Source organism: Ursus americanus, chromosome 11 (assembly GCF_024610735.1).
Source record: "Ursus americanus isolate L20-20 chromosome 11, mUrsAme1.1.p, whole genome shotgun sequence".
Taxonomy (NCBI): domain Eukaryota; kingdom Metazoa; phylum Chordata; class Mammalia; order Carnivora; family Ursidae; genus Ursus; species Ursus americanus.
In genome coordinates, this window is record NC_142137.1 from 68522125 (window position 1) to 68546250 (window position 24126).

Consider the following 24126-nt stretch of genomic DNA (forward strand, 5'->3'; position numbering starts at 1 on the left):
TTCTAGAATTAGTTATGTTCACGAATCTAGGGTTTATGCATTTTTAAGACACGGAGGTGCATAAATGTATCCTTTCAGCCTGGATGTGTGAGCACGTGCACACAGCCTTTCGCTTCAGCAGCTTACGTCTAGTCTGCTGTGATGTGATACTTACTGTTGGTGATCTCGTCAGATGAGGACATGAAATAGTTGTGTTTTGTTTTGTTTTTTGACGAGTGATACATTGGAATAGGCTGATACAAAGCTACCCGCAAATTTAAGTGACTCACTACGTTAAAGGTGTATTTTCTTTAATTCAGTGCGGGTCATCGGAGGCGCTGGTGGCAGGGCTCTGCTCCACGTGCCCATCTCGTACTTCCCAGCCCGTGGTGTTGCTGTATGTAGAATTGGTCTCCGAGGACTCTGCAGGATGGGCCCAGCATTTTTTAAGAAAAGGGCTTAGAACTAAGTGGCATGGCCCAACCTCGGAGGCAGGGAGGCTGGGAAATGCAGTTTAGCTGTGCAGCCAGAAGAGGAATTGAACCAGTTTGGCGAGTAGGCGGCTTTGTCTTTGCCGAGCGAGGTGGCATGGTGCTGTAGGTAGAGTGGCTGGGTTCCACCGGGGGAAGCCATTCTTCTCCGAGCTGGGGAGCTGCAGCTCACCCGTCTTCTAAAATTCCCCGAGTAATAAGAATACAAGTAAGATGTCTGCCAGTGATTATTTAAAACAGGCGCTCGCTCATCAGTAAACTTCAGAGTCGGGATGGATACTCGAACCATTCCTAGAATGACTTAATGGTTTGTAAACTTTCCTGGTGAAGGAGTAATGCAGCGAATACTTCAGGTTTATGGGAAACACATAATTTTTCCAGATAGTGAAACGCGAACCCAGACAGATCCCACAGGAGGAAGCCACTCATCCTTCAGTCACGTGGGCGGGGTGAAGCGGCGCTCGAGTTCGCTGCCAGCGGTAGCAGCGTGGAGGGAGGGCCCGTGGTCCCAACCAGAGAGGTGGGCGCTTTGTGGTAGGAATTGAAGCCGGGAGTGCTGCATCTTGGAAAGAATGGCTCAAAGTACATACATTTAAAAGGAAAGAAAAAGAAAGGAAAAAAAACCCCACAGCAGTGTAGAGAAGTATTGCCTTGCGGTTATGGTCATGAGCCTGGCTCTGGGGCCAGACTGTCTGGGTTTGAGTCCTGGCTCCTCTGCTTTCTAGCTATGAGACCATATGCAAATTATTTACCCCCCCTTAATCTATAAAAATGGGGCTCAAACTGTACCTGAGCCATAGGATTAAATATGCAGAGATCTCTCCAGTCCTCAGCCCTGAGCATGTTTTCTGCAGACCGTCCCCCTGTAGCCCTTCGGTGCTCAGTGCCTGGTTCGGGTTGTGCTCCGTACAGCCTAGCTGCTCTTGCTGGTATTATAATTATAATGTTTATGATATTAAAGATTTAAGAGAAATTGCAATCAAAACATCATTTGCCCTGGATACAAAATATTATTTCCCTTTCCTTTAGAACATTGTGCACTTCAGGGTACCAAACCTCAAGAAAGGCAAATCATGTAGGAGGTGCAGAGGAGGATTATTAAACCATCAAGGGGTGGAAAACAGAGCTCTGTGCCAGCGGTCCACCAGCTTAGAAAGACGAGGGGATAGTATTTCTAGTAAGGGAAAGATGACCAAAGTTTGCCGAATCCCAGGCTACATGGAGCAGGGAAGTGGCCCACGAAGAGCCGGCTTTCGGACTGGAGCCGACCTGTCAGGGCTCTCTGGAGGTGTGGCGAGCAGAGCATGGATTACAGGAGGGGCTGGAGGCATCCACACTGATGAAGGCCTGAGGGTCAAGGGTGCTGGACTGTCTGGAGGCATGCCTCTGACTTTGGGAGGTGACGTGGGCCTCAGCACGCTTCGGTGGGGTGGCTGTACACTGTAACTCTTGCTTTTCAGTTTAGGGATGAATTGCAGGGAACTCGCCCTGCCCGTAATCGCGTCATAAAGCCGGCGGTGCTCCTGGAGCTCGAGCTCTGGTCTCTGTCCGCCTTTTGGTAAATCCTGGTTGTCGGACGCAGAGGGTACTCATGAGCCTGTTGGGGGCTGACCACAGTCTGGGCACAGCAAGTCCTGCCCGGTGGCTTACACGTTCCTTGTCAGGCACCCGTCTCATGTCCATGGTGAATGTGTTGTAAACGGCCTGATGGCTTACTGAGACCAGCTTGCCAAGGAGCAAGGGACACAGGCCTGCCATTGAGGGGTTTATGACTTTCTGAAACTCAAGCCTCTCTGATCTCTGACACCTCTGATGTCTGGGGGTTGGGGCCTGACTTTCACGGCCCAGTTGGCATTGGTGGCCAATGGGCTGACTAGGTTTTGGTCACATAATGGAATGTTTGTTTTTTCCCTTCTAAAATTGCACAGATAATGATGGGAGAGGAGCTCCTGTATTCACCGGGGAGGTAGACTGCACCTACTTCTTCACGTGGGACACGAAGTACGCCTGTGTGAAGGAGAAGGAGGATCTCCTGTGCAGTGTGACCGATGGGAGGAAGCGGTATGACCTGTCTGCCCTGGCTCGGCACTCAGGTAGGGCTCTCGCGCCCCGTGGGGCTCTGGCTGCCTGTTCACGGAAACCTTTTCTTGCCTCTTCCCCCGTGAAAACATTTGGAAATGCTGTTCCTTTTTTCTGTAACTGTCAGCTAAGTGTATCCTGGCCTATTCTCCCTTTTCACGCAGCAGTCGTACAGATTATTAGGAATGATGCTGAATTAGGAGGCAAAATACCGGAGTTTAAGGCTGGCATGACTCTTCTAAGAGGGATGCCCCGGGCTAATCTTATCCTAGTTTAGTAAAAACTGCCAAGTCCCAGGCCTTGTACTTTGTGATTAGAACATTTTTTGTTTTAGATACACATTCTTGCTGCTAAGAAAGTCGATCTTGGAAGTTCTCCCCTCCACGCGCATTCGTATCTGTGTGTGGTGATGGATGGTGACTAAACGTGGGGTTATCTCGCAGCACGCACGCGGATCAAGTCGCGTCTGCCTTAAATGACTGCTGTGTTCTGTGTCACTTACATCTCCGTTAAAAACAATAAACAATGGGAATTTGAAGTTCTCCAGCAGCCTTCAAGTAGGTAGTGTTTCCAGCTCACCCTTGGCTTGTCGGGGCCCAAGGGTCGGACACTTGGTGTGAAGGCCGATGCAGTTGGGGTCACTCTCTCTTTTGACCCCATCTTTCCCCCTTTGTCTCACTGTCTCTTTTCCCGTCTCTAAAGTGGGGTCAGCGTTCCCTATCCAATCTCAGATGCTTGTGGGGCTGAAAGAAGAATGGGTGTGGGAGCCCTTGGATGCTGTGTCCCTTGTCGCGTCTGAGTGACGAGGTCTGTCCCCGAGGCCTGGCTTCACGGTAGAGACCTGCCGAGCTGGAGGTAGAGTCTGTTTTTAGCAGGTGTCGTTGAGCACTGGTTACGGGGCAGACGCCACACCAGGTCCTAGGGATATGGCAGCAGACCTGGAGAGTATGACCCCTGTCCCGGGCCTTTGAACTTCACGGGGGGCCGAGAGACTTGAGTGCTAAGAATCGGGGTTTCCAACAGGGAAGCTGAACCTACTTGGCACATTTTTAGTTTTACCCTTTCAGCAGCCCTGGAATTAGGGATAAGTAGAAGCAAATTGTATCTGTAGAGGTAATATCTGAGGTAAAGAGAATGCTCGCCTGGAGTCGCAGAATTACCCGTGCCGTAGGAGTGATGACTCACGTACTCTGAGTCCCCATCTGGTTTGGACAGTATAACATTAGAAAAGGAATTCCTTTCTTGTAAGGAGTGTTAGCTGCTTTTTGACGTGAGAACTCTATAAATGCTCAGTGTTGGTGAACTGCGTCGGAAGCAAACGTTCTTTGTGAGTTAGTAGTTCAGCACTCGGTCAGCTGGGAATGGTGCCGTGCTTCAGTGCTGGTGCACGTGTGCTTGTGAGGAGATGGGCTCTTTGCGGTGGAAAGAGAGCACGGTGTTGTGCGTGGTCCTGAGCGAGGTGTCTGCCTTCTGCGGGCCTCGGCTTTGTCACAGTCAACTGGGTGGTGCTGTTAGATCCCTTTGTCCAGCACTGTTGTTTAAACATCACTGCGTACAGGACACACACGGGGGCCCATGAGGGCTGCAGAGACACCGCACTCACGCATTCACGCAGCCACCGTGTGCCGCCGCTCGGGCTCTCCAGGGACCCGGGGCATTTCCTCAGGATTCACGCGGACTGATGAGCCCTCAGAACCCCTTCCTTGCTAGCTTCAGCAGCTCTCCTGTCTTACGGCCTGTCAGCCCACCCCACTCCCCCTGTCCTTGTCCTTGTTTGTCTTTGCATGGCCTCCTCTGGGTTCTTCTCTGTTGTTGACATTGGCGCATAGCTCTTCAGGGTAGCTGTTACCCTGAGGAGCAGCGGGTTTTCCCTTCTGAACCCTGGCATCCTGTCCGTAAACGGAGCGCCTTCATTCTCCGTACGCCCCTCACACACATTTCCATTTTATCCCTTTGGCCACTGGCTGTGGGATGCCTCCAATCTGTGGTCCTGCTCTTAGCACTTGCCTGTGCTCCCCTTGACCTTCTGTGGAGTTTTGATCCTGTTCATACATGACCGGATCACGAGCTGTTTGAGTTCGGGGACCAACGTGTCTTGTTATCTCCCAGAATCAAAGCATGGCCCGCGCTCAGTCTGCTGGTGTGGAAGAGGGCGGCAGGTGTCTTTAACCTTCCTGGTGCTCGGAGGGGGGCATGGGACTGATGGCACGGGGCTCTGCCTGGGCAGTTCAAGGCGCGGGCTGCCATCCGGATGTGCTTCTCCATTTCTGATTTCACACTCCAGTGCTTGGGAAAGTTTCGCTGTTTGATTCTCTGTCTCTGCCCCCCGGGAAGCCTCTTCTGAGGAGGTTTGGGGCATGCTTTGTTTCTGTCACATGAAGTGAGAGGCCTGAGGATCTCGGTGGATTTCTGTGCCTTTGGTCTGCCCGAGTCCAGAAACGTGAGTGCCTGAGGTTTAGGGACCACATGCCTGGTGAGCTTCGAGCCTTTTCCTTTGGCTTAATCACCATTTATGGTGTGACTCACAGAGAAATAATCTTTAGCCTTTGGCTAAAAGAATTTTTTTTAATTACAGAACCGGAACAGAATTGGGAAGCCGTGGACGGCAGGCAGAGGGAAACAGAAAAGAAGCACTTCTTCATTAATATCTGCCACAGAGTGCTGCAGGAAGGCCCGGCCAGAGGCTGTCCTGAAGATGCGGCCGCGTGCTCTGTCGGTGAGTTGTGCCCAGAGCGGGGGTGGTTTTCCCAGAGGCGTGTGGAACACGGCTGCATCTAGTTTGGAGCGAATTAGAGAATCTTCCTGTGGTTTTTATGTTAGTCTCCTCTCTCTGGGTTCAGCACATACAGAATGGGGAGGGAAAAAAGTTCATGACTCAAATGTAGGTAACTGCTTGGTGTGCTCTAGAAACCGTGGCACTCCGCTGTCCTGAAGTTGGCCAGAGCCTTCCGAGGTTCGCTCGCACTTCAACTGGGAACAGAAAGAACCGGCTTGGAAATGACTTGGTTATCTTTTCCTTTGTAACTTGAAGAATAATGTTGCCAGTACTTGTGTAAAACTGATTTTGAGTTTTTAACAGCTCAGTGCCCGTAATTGTTAAGTTACGGCTTTCGACAGGTGGTATCTCACTGTCCGTGGAAGAGTACTTGTGCCCCTTGGGGGTTCCTTTTGCTGTAATTCTTTCGGTCCCATGGTTCTCCTGCAGAGACTGCTCAGTTTGATACAGACGTTTCACACGATAGTTGTCTGCCACTTGAGCCTCCCCTGGAAAATGAGAGGAAGTGAGAGTAATCGGAATCTGTTACAGACATTAGATAAGGACTTGTGAACCCAGATTAGGTTTTAGAAATTACCCCGGTATTCCGAATTGGTGATGTGTCTTTCGAACCAGGTCCAGGCACGCCCATGCGTCTGTGGAAGCAGGACTGGGGACAAAGTTTCAGGGCTTCATGGTGAAAGTCAGCTAACCCAAGAATGAAGTAGTCACCTGCCTGGCTTGCTGAACAGGCTCAGTTAGTTTCTGCTTTGGTGCTGGGACAAACGCTAGCCTCTTGGCTGTGCTTTCAAAAGACCTTGTGTATCAGGGGAGCCAAGGCCCTGGGAATAGGGGAACAGTGTTACTTTCTGGGATGGTGTGACGTGCATGCTTGCTGTCTGCCTCTTGTGCCCGCCAAGCAGGAGGATGTTTGTCATTATTGCACTGTCCCATGGAGCCTGCGGGTGGCCTTGGTGTCCTCAGTGTGGCTGCCACTGCCCGGCCGAACCTGTCCCTCGAGAAAAACCCACCGGCCACAGGGCCGGGCTGGGCATGCTGGGGAAGGGGCCTCGGTGTCCCTGCTGGGTCCTGGCTGATGTGTTCGTACCTCTTCGTTGGCGTCATTATCATTTGTAATTATGTCTTTTGTTTTTTCCCTTCTTCTTTCCAGATAAGAGTGGATTTAAAAGTCTAGGCAAGTTTATTTCTTCTCCCACGAAAGAGAGAGGGAACCTTCAGCTTTCCTATTCAGACGGTAGTGACTGTGGCCACAAGAAAATAACGACTAACATAACACTCGTCTGCAAGCCAGGTGAGTGAGCACTTCTGAGAAAGGGAGGAGGCGACCTGTTGTAGTGGCTTCTGCCCCAGCTGAGCCTGCGTCCTTCGTTTCTCTGTTTCTCATGGGCCGCTGCCGAGCGGGGCGGGTAGAAAGGGGTCGTGCCACGCATTTCAGGTTCTAGAACCTTCAGTGGTGGTCTGTGGGATTTGAGCCCCCAACCCCCACCCAAAACCAGTCCAGAAATGGAGAAACCATATGGTGTCGAGAGCGTCATGTTGCAATTTTCCAAATGAGTTATGGGTCTCAGCGCGGCTTCCTCTTCCTCGGGACTGATAACCGAGCGGCCGTGCTGACTGCTTAACTTCCTCCAAAGGGGGAAAATCGTAAGCGCTTGAAAAATGTCCGTGATCTCACCCTTTAAACACAATGCTCTTCTTCACTTACCTTTATTTATAGGTTTACATTGTTTTTACAGGGTCAGAATCTGTATATATTCAGACATCTTTTTTCAACATTCCTCAAAACATGGCATTTTGTGAATACTCTTCTGTGTTTTGCAGATATATTAATAATTTTTAGGGACTTCCTTGTTGATAATGGCTTGGTCTTACTATTTTTTTTTTTTTTTTTTAAAGATTTTATTTATTTATTTGACAGAGAGAGACAGCCAGCGAGAGAGGGAACACAGCAGGGGGAGTGGGAGAGGAAGAAGCAGGCTCACAGCAGAGGAGCCCGATGTGGGACTCGATCCCGGTACGCCGGGACCACGCCCTGAGCGGAAGGCAGACGCTTCAACGACTGCGCTACCCAGGCGCCCCTGGTCTTACTATTTTTAAAAGTTTCCCTATTGTTGGATTAGTAGCGTGTTTCCAGGGCTGGAGATTGTGCTGTTGCAGATCCCTTGTCCACCTCCTGTTGAAATATTTTCTTTGGATAAATGCCCAGCTGTGGGATAAGGTCAAGGGCTAGGACTATTTTTTGTTTTTGAGTGTTTTTTGAATTGTGGTAAAACATATGTAATGCAAAATTTGCCACGTTCAAGAAATTGTAGTAAAATGCACAACATTTTGACCTTAGTGGGGTGTCTGGTTCGGTGGCATGAGGCGCATTCATGGTATTGTGCAGCCATCACCACCATCCGCCTCCAGAACTTTCTCATCTTCCCAGACTCTGTCCTCACTGAAGACGAGCTCCCCACCCCTGTCCCGGCCCCTGGCAACCACCCTTCTTTCTTGCCTCCACAGGTTTGACTACTCTAAGAGCCTCGTGTCAGCAGAATCACAGTATTTGTGGGCCTATTTTTAGTTGAGGACTGATTAGTGATACATTTGTCTTCCTTGCTGACAGGTGATCTGGAAAGTGCTCCAGTGTTGAGAACTTCTGAGGATAGTGGCTGCTTCTACGAGTTCGAGTGGCACACAGCCGCCGCCTGCGTGCTGTCCAAGACGGAAGGCGAGAACTGCACGGTCTTTGACTCTCAGGCAGGTGCGTGCCCGCACAGCACCTTGGCGGTGGGGTGCGCCCTCGGACGGCTTAGGGTTTTATTATTTTTTTTTCCTTAAATGTTTTCTGTGAGAATTTTAGAGATAACCCACTTCAGAATTATACTAATGTTGTTTCCCCAAAATTCTGGAAGCCTGACGTTTGAGGTTGAGATAATGAGAAGCCTATCTCTTAAAAGCACGGTGGAGGTAGGTGTGGGCTGAGTGCAGAACGTGAGGCTCACAAGCAAATCCATGGTGTATGAAAAGGCTTTTTGCATAAGTTAAGGGCCTAGAAACCCCCCTTAGACTCTTCAAGGAGGTCATTGTATTGTGGTTATCTAGCTTTGACCGTACCGGTGGTTTATTCATTCAGCAGTTGTGGGCTTTAATAGGGTTTTTAGGTTAACGCAGTACAACAGGAAAGCTGGTGGTGAATCCATCCCCGGGGTGCTGGTGGCCTGAAGGGGAAAGCATCTCTTCTGCCATTTTGTGGTTCCCTGCCATGGGCCAGTTCCTGGGAAGACTGTCTTCGAAGCTGGGGGCTTGGGGCCACCCTTCTTGACTGTGGTCCCACTGACCTTACAAATGGCATCGTTTTTATTCTTTCTTAGGGTTTTCTTTTGATTTGTCACCTCTCACAAAGAAAAATGGTGCATATAAAGTTGAGACAGACAAGTACGAGTTTTACATAAATGTTTGTGGTGCGGTGTCTGTGAGTTCCTGTCAGTCGGACTCCGGAGCCTGTCAAGTAGCAAAAAGGCAAGTAACTTACATTTTAGTTATGGGCTTTCCTTAGGTGTCTTGTACTAACAAGTATTTTATTCAGGAATAGGTGTGTTCTCTACTGACATCATTGCTTTTCGAGGAGCATTCAGCCCTAAGAAGACCTGACCTCAGAACCAGAGGATGCTAGGAGTTTAATTTCCTGGGAAAGGAGTCAGCCGCACCCTTAGAATTTACGTAAAACCTTCTGCAGTGTAGCTGGCATTTCTCAGTTGTTAGATACGCACGTTCGTCTGTTCAGTGTGGCAGTAGCTCAGGTGGGGTGGTTGTACCTTAAACCAGCCACGCTGAGCATGGCCTTGGGTTCTGGTGTGGGGGTGGGGCTGCCCTTCGGCCCCACTGCAGACCTTGGTGATCTGCAGCCCTGGGTCGCGGACGTCGCCCCCACCCCACCGTGCAGCGGCCCTTCTCCGGCGTCACAGCATGGCAGCGCGTCTGGCCTTGCCGTCCTTTCTGAGAGACTTTTGTTTGCTCGTTTTAGTGGCAACAAGGCTTGGAACTTGGGACTGAGTAATGCTAAGCTGTCATATTATGACGGGATGATCCAGCTGAACTATAAAGACGGCACGCCCTATAATAATGAAAAGCATACACCGAGAGCTACACTGATCACTTTCCTCTGTGACCGAGAGGCTGGAGTCGGCCTCCCTGAATACCAGGTGGGAGCTGTGCGGCGTGCGCTCGAGTGTGGGCTTCCATCACTGATGGGAGCGAGGAGGGAGACGACGTCAGTCTCGTAAAAGCAGGGGGAAAGAAAAAAGTGGGTAGAACAGGGCTTGTGACTTTTCTGGAATGAAATGGGGTTCTAACCATAGATGAAGTGTGAGCTGTAGTCTCTCCTGGGGAGAAACCATCAACTTGTCTGGCTCCCTGAGACTTACACAGGAGCCTGTCGTGGGCCCTTTATTTGGAAGCAGAGCTATTATTATTAGTCTGATTTCCTGGCCAAGTCATCATCTCCTATGATTTTAATTAATCTTTTCAGATTTGCCAGGGTGCACAGGCACTGTTCACCTGAGCCAGTTATTCAGTGGGCCATTCACCTCGATGGTAATGCACCACCGTGTTGGTTTTGTGTATGAAACTTGCATCCTAATGCTACTTAACTGAGGCTAGATTAATTTACTACTGGGAAATGTTCCTTTTAATAAGACACATGTTGACGGGCAAAGTAGACTTTCTTTCCTCTAGTTCTTATTTACAGAAAATGCCCATCATTTCTTAAATGCTGGTTTGGTGTTAACATTTCCCTTTCTCTTTGCCGTCCCTCCTGTTTCTCTCCTTGTCATGTGATTAGGAGGAAGATAACTCGACCTACAACTTCCGGTGGTACACCAGTTACGCCTGCCCAGAGGAGCCCCTGGAGTGTGTGGTGACCGACCCCTCCACGCTGGAACAGTACGATCTCTCCAGGTGAGGCCAGGGTCAGCCTGCCCTTGGCCTTGGCCCTGGCCTGGGTCCAGTATAGTGCTAAGTTGGGTTAGGCTTTTGCTGGTGAGCACATAACTGAGTGGATAATGGGGAGTCAAGTAAGTTCTGGGGGTGCAGGACCAAGATGGGGAGTTTTAAGCAGAATGAATTCTAATAATGGTCTGGTAGCCTTTTTGACATCCACGTCTCTTTGCCATAGCAAAGTCTGCATTCAGCGGCATCATTTAGAACAAGGACTGTCAGTACAGGGGTGTGGGGTGGGGGCCAGTGTAGGGTCTGCTGAGTGCGAGTTCAGTGAAGGTGGAGATAGTCGTGGGTGTTGTGAGCCACAGTGAGTCACACTCCGTGGTTTGATTGGTAGGGCATGTTTCCTTCTGTAGGTCCATAACTACTTAGAAGTGAATTGTCAGACTGAAATCTGTTAGCATCAAAAGCATGCGTTTTGCTTTGAAATTTTAGTCTAGCAAAATCTGAAGGTGGTCGTGGAGGAAACTGGTACGCCATGGACAATGCGGGTGAGCACAGCACATGGAGGAAATACTATATAAACGTGTGTCGGCCTCTGAACCCGGTGCCGGGCTGTGATCGATACGCGTCGGTGTGCCAGATGAAATACAAAAATGATCAGGTGAGTCTTGCCCTCCCTACAGAGCACGTGACTCAGCGGGTGGCGGCGGCCGTTTTTAGAGTAGGCCTGGCTGCTGGGGCCTCGGAGCAGCCCTCTGAGCAGGAGTAGGGGCCCCCTCAGCTGTGGTCGTGCTCCAGTCATTGTTCAGATCTCGAACTTCACGAAATGCTTTGGCGCTGGGGGCCTCTGGTCACGGCACCCGGCAGAGGAAGCTCCTGACGGCTTGTCTAGCCTGAGTCACAAGTGTCTTTCAGTCAGTAGACCTTGGTAAGGAATAGGTTTTGCTTCCAGAAGCTCTGGCTTCTCGCTCACGAGGGGGAGAGTGGCTTGGGGCCGTTGCTGTGGCTGAGGCAGACCCAAGCATTCGCTCTTACTTGGGGTGCCGGGCTGCACCTTGTCATCGATTGAGCGCAGTGACTGCCAGACCTCTGGTACGATCCCCTGTGTTCCTCGTACACAGTGAATCTTAAAATAAAGATGTATGTGTGCTTCTTTAAAAATAGCATGTCGGGAATGTACTTGTCCTGGCGCCTGTTCCGTGGCAGCTTGGAGGTGCTTTAAGGAAGCTAGCGAGCGCACTCTGGTGGTTAAGAATGACGTTCCCTGCTGCGCGTGCTCGTGCACACACGTGTGCGTGCTCTTTGTTGGAGCGATGACATCAGAGTACAGCCAGTCCTCGTTCTCCACGGGTTCTGTATTTGGGAATCACTGACTTGCCCACACGGGTTTGTGGCCCCAAATCAAAACCTGCGGTGCCCTCAGTCCTTTGTGGACTTGTGTGGAGTGGCCCCAGAGCGCATATCCCAGCAGAGATGTAGCCAGGCGAAGCTCTGCCTTTTCGAGGGCTCTCCTATCGATGACTGTGGGAGACGCGAGGGGCGGGGTGGGTTCTCCTATCGACCACTGTGGAAGGGAGACACGAGGGCCGGGGTGGGACAGCACCAGAGGCTCCACCTTGGGGCCAGGTGGACAGGGCTTGAGGCCTGCTGTGGATGCCTGTTGGCAGGACGGCCTCAGACAAGTCACTTACCACATCTGAACCTCCTTTTGCCTTTTGTAAAATAAAGAAAATAGAATCTGCCAGCAGGAGTTGTTCTCAGGATTTAAGATCATCATCTGTGGGATAGCCTCTGTGTAGGTACGTGTTTCCCCTGGGAGTGACAGGTCAGTATTTGTGGCGACGTCATAGAACGCGAGTGCTGTGAATAACAGGGAGCAGACGTACCAGCCATGAAGAAGTCTTGTTTTCTCTTCAGAGGGAAAACCTAACAGACACGTTTGTTGCAGGGTTCCTTTTCTGAGGTAGTGTCCATCAGTAACTTGGGGGTCGCAAGGACAGGCCCTACGGTGGAGGACAGCGGCAGCCTCCTCATAGAGTACGTGAACGGCTCGGCGTGCACCACCAGCAATGGGAAGCTGACCACCTACACCACCAGGATCCATCTCGTCTGTTCCAGGGGCAGCCTGGTAAGGCGCGCATTGACTGTGACCTAGGTTTCTTCGGGGTCTTTTGTGACTGAGTACCAGCCGATGTGTCTCGTATTGAGACGAATGAGTCTGGGGGTGGCGTTTTCTCTCTGGGTTGTGTGGATGCTATCCTGTCCCTTAGTTCTTGTCAGCTGATCAAGGATCCTGACAGCAGAACAGGTCTTAGGGACAGTTTGGCCCGAACCCAATGTTCATAGATGAGGAAGCTGGGGCTCAGTGCCACTTAGGGCCACGGGTGAGCAGTGAGGGTTACATGTGTAATACGTTGACAAATCAAGTATAAAAAATGAAGGCCAGGAAATAGAGAAAGTTGCGGAGATTGCTTTTGGCCCAGAGTTCCTCTTTTTTTACCTGGAGTTTCACATTTATATCTGGGTCATGTTTTTGAATAATTGCCAGACTCTAAGATGAATGCAGAGTGGAGATAATGGAATTCTTGTTTATTATCAAATAAATTATCTGAAAGGGTCAGGTACATGTTAAGGGCCTGTTACAGCTTCCTGTAGCTTCATGGAAGAAGAGCACAGCGTATCCAGTGCGAGCGGTCCGATGGACTTTGTCACCTACATTCCCGGTGCCTTGCAGATCCCGAGTTCTTTGTGCCATTTGCCAACACACGATTTTTTCCAAGAGATGATTTCTTTAGAGGTCAAGAAGGGGTCTCTGATAAGGGGATGAAATTACTAGCTGGATGAGCCTGGGCCTGTGTTGTGCAAGAAAGGTGTTCCATGACCAGACCGCAAACACACTCCTTGATTAGCCTGCGGTTGGGTTTGTTGTTTTCTTCCTCAGTCTCAGGAAGGACCCCCGGCTGCCCAGTCCAGCCCAGCCCAGCCCTTGCTGACCCCTGGGCATGTCCGTGTCCCCTCCGTAGAGCCTCGCCTGCCTCCGCTTCCCACTATGGTTTCTTGTTGCCATGGAGATACCGTACTGTTCCAGGAGGTTCTCCGGGGTCCTTAGTTTTTCACCTTTCCTGTGACACCTTATGTGGACAGTGTGTTACAGTTTTCAGAGCGGCCTCCCGTGGTCACCATATCTCTGAGTGCCTGTGTAGGGCTGGCCATGCCCTGTGCAGCCAGAGACTGTGAGCAGAGGTCACGTCCACAGAGTTCTGCAAGCCACAGAATTTTCAGAACTTCACGGCTAAAGCAGCTCCTTTTCACAACCACTCTGTGGAGCAGAAGAGACAGATGTGTTTCTGTTTTACTGTGATGGATGCCGAGGCTGAGAGGGTGGGGGACTTCAGGTCAGAGGGCGCTCGGTGGGCGAGGTGTGGGCTTGCGGTCAGGTGGCCACCATTTCCTTCTCCTGTGAGCCTGGGCGGGTGTCCTGACTCAGTGTGCCCCTGTGTTCTTGTCTGTGTGCACACGGGGGGTGATGATGAACCTGGTTCCCGGGGTCCTGGTGGGGCTCCGTTGAGAAATGCTCACAAACCTGGTGCCGCAGTAAACTCTCGCGGTGCGAGCTGCTGTTGCCTTAGTGGGCAGGGCTCACCCAGAATGTGGCACCGCACGTGTTCGGGGGACTTTTCACTCAAACACACGCAGAAGAGTGCACGGGGTGTAAGTTACACCGACACCTGGCTGCATGTTCGCACGTGGAGCAGAGCTCTGCAGCCAGACCGCACCTGGAGCAGCCACACTGAGTGTGCCCCGGGAGGCACCCGGTGCCCCTTGCAGTCACTCCGCTATCCCCGTGCTGGCCTCTGACACCACAGGTCACTTTTCCCCAGTTTTGAGCTTACATAGGTGAAATCACTCACACTTTTGGGTCTGGCTTCTTAACATTGCACGCTCTTAGTGTAGAGCGTTTCTCAAAGCACAGACTTAACATGCAAACTCGGATTTGGACCCCAGTTCTGCTATTTACTGCCATGCGCCCTCAGGTGAATTTCGTGACCTCCAGTCCTGGGAGGTACCATCTTTTCAATAGGAATAACGAGGATATTAAATTGTAATTAGCTAGCGCACAGCAAGCAGCTAGCCGATCACAGACACATAATTAAACGTTCAGTAGAGTTTGCCTATTTTTAGGTATGAGCCAGTTTGTCTTGGTGAGATTGGGCTCCATCTTGTCATGCTGACTGTTACCCTGGGTTTAATCTTTCAGAATACCCACCCCATATTTTCCCTCAGTTGGGAGTGTGTGGTTAGTTTCCTGTGGAACACAGAGGCTGCCTGTCCTATCCAAATAATGACGGACACAGACCAGGTATGTGTGCTGTCGCGGGACGTCTCGCTGAGCTGGCTCTGGACCTTCCCACCTGGGGGTCCCGGCTCTGCACTCAACCCTTCCCTCATGCTTCCAAGTCTGTTACTGGTGTCACCTTTCCTGCACGTTGACAGCAGGCCTCTGGGAGTCATCCTGCATTGCTCTCCCCTACTCCAGCTCCCAGATGCTGGGCTGAGAACCAGACCCTCAGCTTTACTCGCCGTTGACCGCAGATTTCTCCCTTTTTCTCCATTCCCCTGTCCCTTTGATGGCGCAGTGGCATCCTGGTGAACCCCCACTGCAGAGAAGTGAGTGGTTAACACCTCACTCCAACACCTGAAACATACCGAGGCCCCGTTGTCTATAGGATCTGGCCCATCTGTTTCAGTGTGATGCTCGAAGTTTTAAAACTCCGATCCTAGCCCTGCGACGGCCATTTCTTCTGTGCGCCTGTTGCCATCCTGGCGTATCCTGCTCTTTGGCTGCGGCTTGTGCTCTTGCCCTCGGGCGAGCGCTCTCCTGTAGAGCATAGCAGCAAGCTGCTCTGTGCTGTGTTTTCTGACTCTGAAGGGAGACTTGTGGTTTCCACAGCCCTGGGTGTTTTCTTCATGGTGGGACTGATTTCTCTCCCTCCCCTTTTAAACTCTCTGCTTTGACAGCAGAGCCCAGGTTCACATAAACGAATGTTCCCAGCCAGGGTCCTGGGCTCATGAGCCTGGGGAAGGCGGGGATGGTAGGGTGCTGCACTCGGTCCTCAGCCATACTTTCCGGGGTTGGGGCTGCTCCTTTCCCTGAATCTGGGGGACTGCGCAGAGACAGACATCGGGGAGCGGAAGGTTTGTGACGTCTCCTAAAAGAGAAGGGAAGGTGAAGTACCTCGTCATGCCTGCCATCACCGTTGCCTTTAAGTGAATAAGTGGGATGGAAAACAGAACACTTAAACTAACCTTTTAAGTTTTTTTTTGTTTATTTTTGCTTTTTTTAATTCCTTACGTGTTGCTCATGGTTTCCACCTCACTTTTCCCTTGGGGTCAGCATTGCTCTTCTCACCCAGGTAAATATTGTAGCCCTAAGAGCTTTCGGGTAAGTTTAATATTTCTGAGCCCAGTTTCACACTCGGGCAGACAGCAGGGGCCATGTCTGAAGGGGCTGGTGAGTACGCAGGGGGCTGCTTTTCTGATAGGGGATTAAAGTCAGTGCGAAGCGCATGTTTTGTGAGGATCATACACGCAGGCTTTGGAGGTGCTCTGTATTTGCTGAGTTCCGGTGTCTCTTTCCCCCGTTGCTCCTGCAGGCCTGTTCTATAAGGGACCCAAACAGTGGCTTTGTGTTTGATCTTAACCCACTGAACAGTTCTCAAGGATACGTGGTTTCAGGAATTGGGAAGACTTTTCTGGTAAGAGTTATGTGATGAATTTCCAGTTTGCTTGGAAACAAGGAGAGTGTGCACTGAAGTCACCTGCAGCTGGTGCTGGGGTGACATGTGAGGGGCCATTTTTCTGAAAATAAATTATTCCTGATCTGTTGCTGTGTGTCTAGAGCAGTGTCCTGGGCCAGCAGCGTCAGTGTCACCCGGAATTGGTTAGAAATATGAATTCTTGTGGGGTGGGTCTATCAGTTTGTTTTTAACATACCCCCTGGAGTCTGAGAACCACTAGTCACGAGGAAATGGTACTTACCTAATCCTAGAAAAGGGAAATGACCTGGGTGGCTGTGTTCTAGAATCTTCTGTGAGCACTTCCTTCACTGATAGCTCTGACGGAAGGAGAAAATAACCTTTGAAAATAGAAGTTGGAATAAGAACGTCTTCTGTAGATCTGATCCCGAGGGGAACTTTGTAGGTACACCTCATGCGGGAGAGCATACAGCTTGTTCCACAGCCCCAGAGAACACCCGGACAGGGTTTGTCCCTCAGTAGCACTTGGGCTGGTCCTCCACCCACCCCCAACCCCCAACCCCCAAATTGCTAGTATGGAGTTTGGTTTATAGTAGGTTTATAATAGGCGAGAGTGTGTGTGGCCACATGTGAGAGTGAGGGGCAGACAAGAACGTTGTTGACCCACATAGAGGAAGTGCTGGAAGATGCTAACCCTTATAAAGAACATGCTAGAAGCAGGCCAGACAGTCTCTGCCTTGGTGCACCAGCTGGGGCGTCAGAAGGTGTGTCGAGTCTCCTGGGCGACGGCCCAGCCAGCGTGGTGCCATCTGCTTAGGACACCGCCACCTGCCAGCTGGGTCCCTGGCTTTGCACCCTCCCCCCTGGTCCTACCGGGCTCAGCTGCCCCACATACCCCAGTGGCCTCCCCACACTGCTGAAGCTGCCGAGTGAGGCATCTCCGGGGGTGCCTGAACACCCCCAATCGGAGGGTCCTGCAAATGCGGGCAGCCAGGATGGCCAGTGCCCACAGCACAGAAAGTAAGCGCGGGCTTCTCTTGGCTCTGTTGTTAATTTACAGACACGATCGTGAAAGAAGGAAAGGGAACCTGCCCCAGAATTTCATCCCCAAGGCCTCCTGCACACAGCCCACATGGCCGCTGAGCACCTGCGTGGGGTGTGGTGCTAGCTGCCCGTTTCCTGAGTAGGAAACTGCGGGTTTTAAGAAAAGCGCTTCTGTATGTAGCCCTTGACTGTGTACACACTGTCCGTGAGCGCTTAGCAGACGTGGAGGTCTTTCCTTTTCGTGTCTTCATACCACGGAGCATATTCAGCCTCACTGTCACGACAGAGCGATACCAACATCTTTGAGGAAGGCAGGGGTGTCCCCTCAGAGATACTGGTAATTGGCATTTCAACCACAGATGCCTTCGCTAACATCGACAACGGTGTAAAATTCTGCTCTGCGTGTGTTCCCTCCGTTATGGGTGGTGCGTGGTTATATGCAGCGAATCCCTTGCGTTTAGAGATACCGGGCTGTGTAAATAAACGTGATTATTATTCTTGAGAAGGAACTTATGGGCATTGTCATTTTGGACTTTAGATGTTGCACAATGTACTAGGTTTAGGGTTTAACCGCCTGAACGTGTAGGTTAGTAACTTGAATACCATCTAGTTAGTCTGGCAAGGTTTGCATTGCTAGGGCTCTGGTTTGTGGCAAGTTGTGTGGCCAAAGTTAATGTGTATGGTTCTTGCTATCTGGTCTACAGTTGAACGTGTGTGGCACAGTGCCGGTCTGTGGGACCTTCGATGGAAAACCTGCCTCTGGCTGTGAGGCGGAAACTCAGACAGAGGAGCTAAGGAATCTGAAGCCAGAAAGGCTGGTCGGACTCGAGAAAAGCCTCCAGCTGTCCACTGAGGGCTTTGTAACTCTAACCTACAAAGGGCCTCTTTCCCCTGCCACAGGTGAGCTCAGAACCACGTTGTTTTGCAGCTGACAAGTGTCCTGGTGGCTCCGTGACTGACTGTGAACCTTCTGAGCATGTCCCACGAGCAACCTGCAGTCCCACCACCGCCCTCCTGCCTCCGGGCCGCGGCTATGCACTCTGCCAGGCCCCGATGTGCGGTCCTGTAACTAGCGGGGTTGCGCTCTGGGCTCTCCTTCTGCCTGCCCTGTCCCCCAGCCTCCTCACGTTCGGCCCCTCAGGTGGTGCTTGGACGTAAAACTTGGTGACCTCAGGCTTGTTAACCTCTTCGCTTCAGTTCTCTCCCATACAGAACCCGGATGATGGCATTACCTGCCGCCCCTGTGGACTGCTGCAGGTCCTTTGTGCTGTGCCACCCTGGCCCTGCACACCAACCGTGTTGGGCCCCCTGGCTGCAGGACCCTTCAGTGGTCTTCCTGCCCCCCTCCCCCTGGTATTCTGTGTTCAGATCACATCATATGCGCCCGGAGTAGAAGCCAGTGCTGTCACAGTGGTTGGGGTGACAGGATCCCCCCACTCCTCGCTCCATCCTGCTCACCTCCTGAAACCATCCGGGCTCCCTCTCACCCGCCCTCCCCTCCTGAGCCTTTGTCCTCTATCTTGCCCCTGCCCGTCATGCTCTTTCCTCAAGGTGGTCCCGTGGTCCCTTTTTTCTCCTTCCTCTGCTGTTGGCTCATGTCATTTTCTCAGTGAGGCCGGCTACTGTATTTAACACGCGCACCACCTTGGGGTTTCCTCTGCCTGGGCCTGCTGCTTTTTCCTTCCTTGCACTTCTCGCTGTCTTGTGTGCCCTAGACTACATGTCACGTGCTCAGTGTGGGGGCTGCTGGACTGGGACGTGAGCTCCTAGGAGGGGGGGCAAGGGTTTCTTCTGTTTCTCCCACTCCTGTGTATACTAGGAACTTAGTATTGTCCAGTAAGCCAGTGATGTTAGCTCATGTGCGGGTTGAGGAATGGATGCTGTGTTTGCCTGTTTTCTGGAATATCAGGACAGAGGACGTTAGGCTCACCCTGTAAGCCCGTGGTTATGTGGGTCACTGTTGCCGTGAGGGTGGCCGCTCAGCCGTTGACATCAGGCCCTGTGAAACAGACCCAGCACTGTGGTGTCGTCGTTTTAAAGGGTGACTGTGAGGTTTGTTCCCAGTGGCAGCTGCTGCTCTGTCTCTTAAAGTCTGGCCTCCTTGTTCCGCAGGGACTGCTGATGCCTTTGTCATTCGCTTTGTTTGCAACGATGACGTTTTCCCAGGAAACCCCAAATTCCTGCATCAGGACATTGACTCTGGCCTGGGGATCCGAAACACTTTCTTTGAGTTTGAGACTGCACTGGTCTGCGTCCCTTCCCCAGTGGATTGCCAGGTCACGGGTAAGGCTGAGAGGCCTGGGCTTAGGAGGCCGGTCGAGGGTGTGCGTGTGTGTGCGCGTGAGTGTGTGGTGTGCTTTGTTTTATAGGCAGCACATTCGTCTTATGTGCCTCTTTGATCCTTATGCTCAAGATGTTTCTCTTGGTGAGAATCTGGATGTATAATTAAGGGTTTTAATCTATATTTTGGAATCAGAAACTGCTTAAGAACAGAAGAAAACTCAGGGGAAAGAAATATGATCAGGTCTTATTCGAGGAACTAAAAGAAAGGCTGTAAAGCTCTGTAAGGCGCACCCCGAGCGCTGAGCAGTGCCCGCAGGCTGCCCCGTGCTCTGCACCTGCACGTCAGTGGTCCTTCTTGCAGAGGGCAGCCTCGAGGGGCAGAGCGAGTGTACGTGTCTGTAGGAAAAGCCTCTGAGCTTCCGGTGGGTCTCCTGATTTCTTAGTAGTGAATGTCAAGCTCGTGCATCGTGGGTCTTCAGTCAGGGTGATAAAGGTGGCGCTCTAGCGTTAGCCGGAAAGCAGGGCTGGCTGGAGTGTTTCCGTGTATTTCAGATGTCGCTGGAAATGAGTACGACCTGAGTGGCTTAAGCAGAGTCAGGAAGCCCTGGACTGCTGTGGACACCTCGGCTGATGGAAGAAAGAGAACTTTCTATTTGAGTGTTTGCAATCCTCTCCCTTATATTCCTGGATGCCACAGTGAGTTGAGAGCATTTGACTCGAGTTCTGTCTATCTGCCTTCCTCCTATCCCCCACCCCAGACAAACTCCTGGCTCTTGCAGGCAGCGCAGTGGGGTCCTGCCTGGTGTCAGAAGACAACAGCTGGAACCTGGGTGTGGTGCAGATCAGCCCTCAGGCTGCAGCGAACGGGTCCCTGAGTATTGTCTATGTCAACGGTGACAAGTGCGGCAACCAGCGCTTCTCCACCAGGATCACGCTCGAGTGTGCTCAGACCTCGGTGCGTGAGCTGATGAACCACGGGCGTCCTGCCTGTCGAAGCTTCCATTCCTTGCTTCCCTTCAGTCTCTCAGTCTTCTCTCTGAGTTCAGACCTGCCTGTGTTTTCATGGGTTTTCGGCCTTCAGTAGCACTTGACTAGATTTTCCTCCAGGTCGTACATGTTTAATAAGTGCCTTGTGTTTTTCCTTGTGGAGATCGAAAGTTGGATATTAATTGTGTCTGTCTTTTTGACTGACTTTTTAAAAAAGATGAAAACATAAGTTGTTGGTTTCTATTATAGGGATCCCCAACATTTCAGCTTCTGGATGATTGTGAGTATGTGTTTGTCTGGAGAACGGTGGAAGCCTGTCCCGTCATCAGAGTGGAAGGTAAGACCTGGGGCCCAGCCCACTAATAGCTGTAAACAGATGAAGTAGCAGACGTTACAAACAGCATCCTAGATGCAAAACCCTATCATAATGGCCACATGCATGATCATGAGACGCTAAATAGTGGAGGGATAATTTCTTATCCGTGGGTTTTGACTTCAGTGCGCGGCTAACCTGGCCAGTGACATCCTCCTGACCTGCCTGGAGTGATGATGGGCTGTTGCCTTCTCACATTTAAGAATCTTAACTTGGGGTTTTGATTGGTTAAGTGGATCTTTGTCCTGTAACCTCGGCTTTTCTAGAAGACTGTCTGATAGGCAATTGGTACTGTGTACGAGCACACAGATAATGTGGAAATGGCGTTTAATGCTTATTTTAAGTCAGTACTCACCTGATTAAAAATTGGAAGACTTTTTTTGCCCGAGGGTGTGAGTGTAGGCAGGATCACAGTTGCCCTTCATTTCTGTGTGTTCTTGAAGGAGACAACTGTGAGGTGAAGGACCCAAGGCACGGCAACTTGTACGACCTGAAGCCACTGGCCGTCAATGACACCATTGTGAGTGCCGGCGAATACACCTATTACTTCCGGGTCTGTGGCAAGCTGTCCTCAGAGATCTGCTCCACTAATGACAGGTCCAAAGTGATCTCATCCTGTCAGGAGAAGCGCGGACCTGAAGGATTTCAAAAAGTGGCAGGTACCATGGGTTTTCTCCTGCTCTTGTGCAAGAATGGGATTACATATTCAGTTGTTACACTGAAGGATGACCTCTTTCTAGAGTATGAAGAAAGCTATGTTCTGGTGAAATATTAATGATGCTTCTGATTTCACTTGATTTTCTTAAGCAGAATGCAAACTGACAGATGTTGTTAGAGCTTATTCTGTTTGTTCTTAGCAATTCCAGTTACTGATTCTTTATTGCAACCAGGGGCACACTGAAGTAGCCAGTAATGGGTGTTCTGAGGTAGGACTTTCTAGAGTTGAGTCAGAGGGGAGGCATCTAGGACAGGCTGTGGCTGTAAACTTACAGGTTGGTCATCATGCTGTCTTAGTGGCTGGGCAAGTGATACTACGTTTAAGAACTTTTAAAGATTTTATTTTAGAGAAAGAGGGCACGTGTGCACAAGGGGGGGATGGGCAGAGGCAGAGGGAGAGGAGCTCAAGCAGTCTCCTCCAGGCGCCCCTAAGTTTAAGAACTTTCAAAAAGAAGTAGCTGACGTGACAAGTGTATGAGCAACCCCCAGGGGCCATCGTCTTATATGACGAGGCTGGAGAGCGGCTGCTCCTCGTTGTTCCCACCGTTAGTCCGTAACCTTGGGCAGAAGGAGGCCTGGTTTTATTTTGCCTGCAGGGAGCTGGTGCCAGCATCTGGGGGCCAGGCACACCTGCTCTCGCAGCCGTTCATGCGGGGCACATGACGTGACGTGTCTGTGAGGGTAAGCATGGCGGCACCCATCTTTATTTTAATCAGGTTCTTTCTGAACAGGTCTCCTTACTCAGAAGCTGACATACGAGAATGGCTTGTTGAAGATGAACTACACGGGAGGGGACACTTGCCATAAGGTGTACCAGCGCTCCACGACCATCTTCTTCTACTGTGACCGTAGCACCCAGAGGGTGAGTGTGCTCACAGCCCGCGGGGATGTCTGCCTGGCCGGGAGCCACTGCTCCGCACTCCGGCTGCTCTGTCTGCTCTGGAGTTTCGAAATCCCCTGGGGAGCTTAGTTTAAATGCACCAGTTACAGAAGGTATGTCGAAACCTTGATCAGTGTGTATGGATTTTAATGAACATAACTGTCTTCTACTGTATTCATTCCTAAGATCTAAAGTACAATAAACCAACTGAAGTTTCCCCTCTGACTTATCGGTCTCTCTTCCCTTCTCCAGCCGGTATTTCTCAGGGAGACTTCAGATTGTTCCTACTTGTTCGAGTGGCGGACACAGTATGCCTGTGCGCCTTTTGACGTGACCGAGTGCTCATTCAAGTAAGTGGGCTCCATCTGCTGACTCTCTTGCATGGAGGAACTTGGCACAGCTTTGCTTTAATGATTAGTGGTTGGGGGACAGGAGGTTAGGTTGGGGGGTTTCTCTAAGCCTTCGTCCCTTCATATTCAGATGAGGAGTTAGACTAGGTTAACTCCCAAATCCTTCACAACTTCGGGTTTCGGTGATGATTTTGTGTTAAGATGCATACAGGGAGTTGATTGCAGTTGGAACAGAAAACCTTGCATGATTCACAGGTCACCTGGCCTCCACTCCACCCTTGCACGCCGCTTGTGTCTGGGGACACGAGTGAAGAAGGTGTGGAGAGGCTGAGGGGCTGGGGTGTTGGAGATGGTGTGGGGGAGGTGGCCCCCAGACTGCAGGTTTTCAGGGGCTGTCGGTGGTTCTTTTGATCTCTGTCACCTGTGGCTCCTGGAATTGGGTGGCTGGCAGCTCTTGAGGTAAGGGAGGTCTTTACCGTGTATGGATGCCGGCAGAGCTGCCCGTGGAACTATGACAAGATAGGCATCATGTATCCCATCCCTGGAGGTTTTGTCTGTGGTTCGGAATGGTTCAAGGACACGTTCTCTCTTCTGCTGTGTTACAGCATTCAGTCCTGGGGGAAAGTATAGTCACTTCCGTGTTTTTCTTCCTTCCTGCTCTCTTTGGTTGTGTTCTCTCCTTTTATTTAGGTAAAGTAATAATTCTTTAAGTTTTAGTAACATATGGAAAAGCACACGTTCAGGAATCTGTGTTTAGTGACGTTGAATCATAATTTGTCTTGTGACATTTCTTTTTCCAGCTAACGCTTCGTGAGCGTTTTTATGTGAAACAAATTCATTTCGCATTGCTAACGGGTGTGCACGATCCTTCCGAGTAGATGGCCCTGATTGACTTAGCCGTTCTCTTATTGCCATTTGAGACTGTCTTCTGCTTTCTGAGATTTGTGTACAAAGGGTCTTATTTTTATATTTTTATACATAAAGCATTTCCTGCCAAATATTTTTATGCCCCGTTTTTAAAAGAATTAATGAAGTCAAAATGGAATAATCAGTTAAAATGGAAGTTTACACATGCGTATTGTAATAAATTCATGGGAGTACAAAAATGTGTACAATGAGGTCACCTTGTCGGTAAGGTTTTCTCTGACCACTCCGTCTAAAATCTCAACCTCCCCGCCCCACCCAGCCCCAGACTTCATATCTCCCTTCCCTGCCTTTTTTCCTCTTCAGCTTTAATCGCTCTCTGACATACTGTATACTTAAAAAAACTTGTATCCTGTGTATGGTGTTTTCCTTCTCCTGGTAATTTCTGTAAATTTCATAAAATGGGTGATTTGTATCTTTCTGGTTCAGTATAATACCCTCAGCTTAGCACATAGTTTTTGAACGAATGAATGCTTTCCATTCTCCTCCTCTCTGCTGAGACCTCGTGAGGTGGTGTCCATGACTGCACCTCTGTCTTCACCTGGACCTGGTGCTCCTCGG

The 24126-nt window shown here is 50.6% G+C and overlaps 1 protein-coding gene across 1 annotated transcript in view; it reads left to right on the plus strand.

The window, feature by feature from the left end:
• The window catches only part of IGF2R (insulin like growth factor 2 receptor), a 97997-nt gene that overhangs the window by 47027 nt on the left and 26844 nt on the right, over window positions 1-24126 (plus strand). The window contains exons 11-29 of the mRNA XM_045805486.2: window positions 2399-2563; window positions 5125-5265; window positions 6476-6616; window positions 7934-8071; window positions 8682-8829; window positions 9335-9512; window positions 10151-10266; window positions 10744-10912; window positions 12200-12379; window positions 14510-14611; window positions 15906-16007; window positions 17756-17951; window positions 19164-19334; window positions 19887-20030; window positions 20114-20289; window positions 20571-20658; window positions 21138-21353; window positions 22143-22273; window positions 22544-22641. Coding sequence (XP_045661442.2) covers window positions 2399-2563; window positions 5125-5265; window positions 6476-6616; window positions 7934-8071; window positions 8682-8829; window positions 9335-9512; window positions 10151-10266; window positions 10744-10912; window positions 12200-12379; window positions 14510-14611; window positions 15906-16007; window positions 17756-17951; window positions 19164-19334; window positions 19887-20030; window positions 20114-20289; window positions 20571-20658; window positions 21138-21353; window positions 22143-22273; window positions 22544-22641 — 2800 coding nt within the window. The remainder of the gene's footprint in view (window positions 1-2398; window positions 2564-5124; window positions 5266-6475; window positions 6617-7933; window positions 8072-8681; window positions 8830-9334; window positions 9513-10150; window positions 10267-10743; window positions 10913-12199; window positions 12380-14509; window positions 14612-15905; window positions 16008-17755; window positions 17952-19163; window positions 19335-19886; window positions 20031-20113; window positions 20290-20570; window positions 20659-21137; window positions 21354-22142; window positions 22274-22543; window positions 22642-24126) is intronic.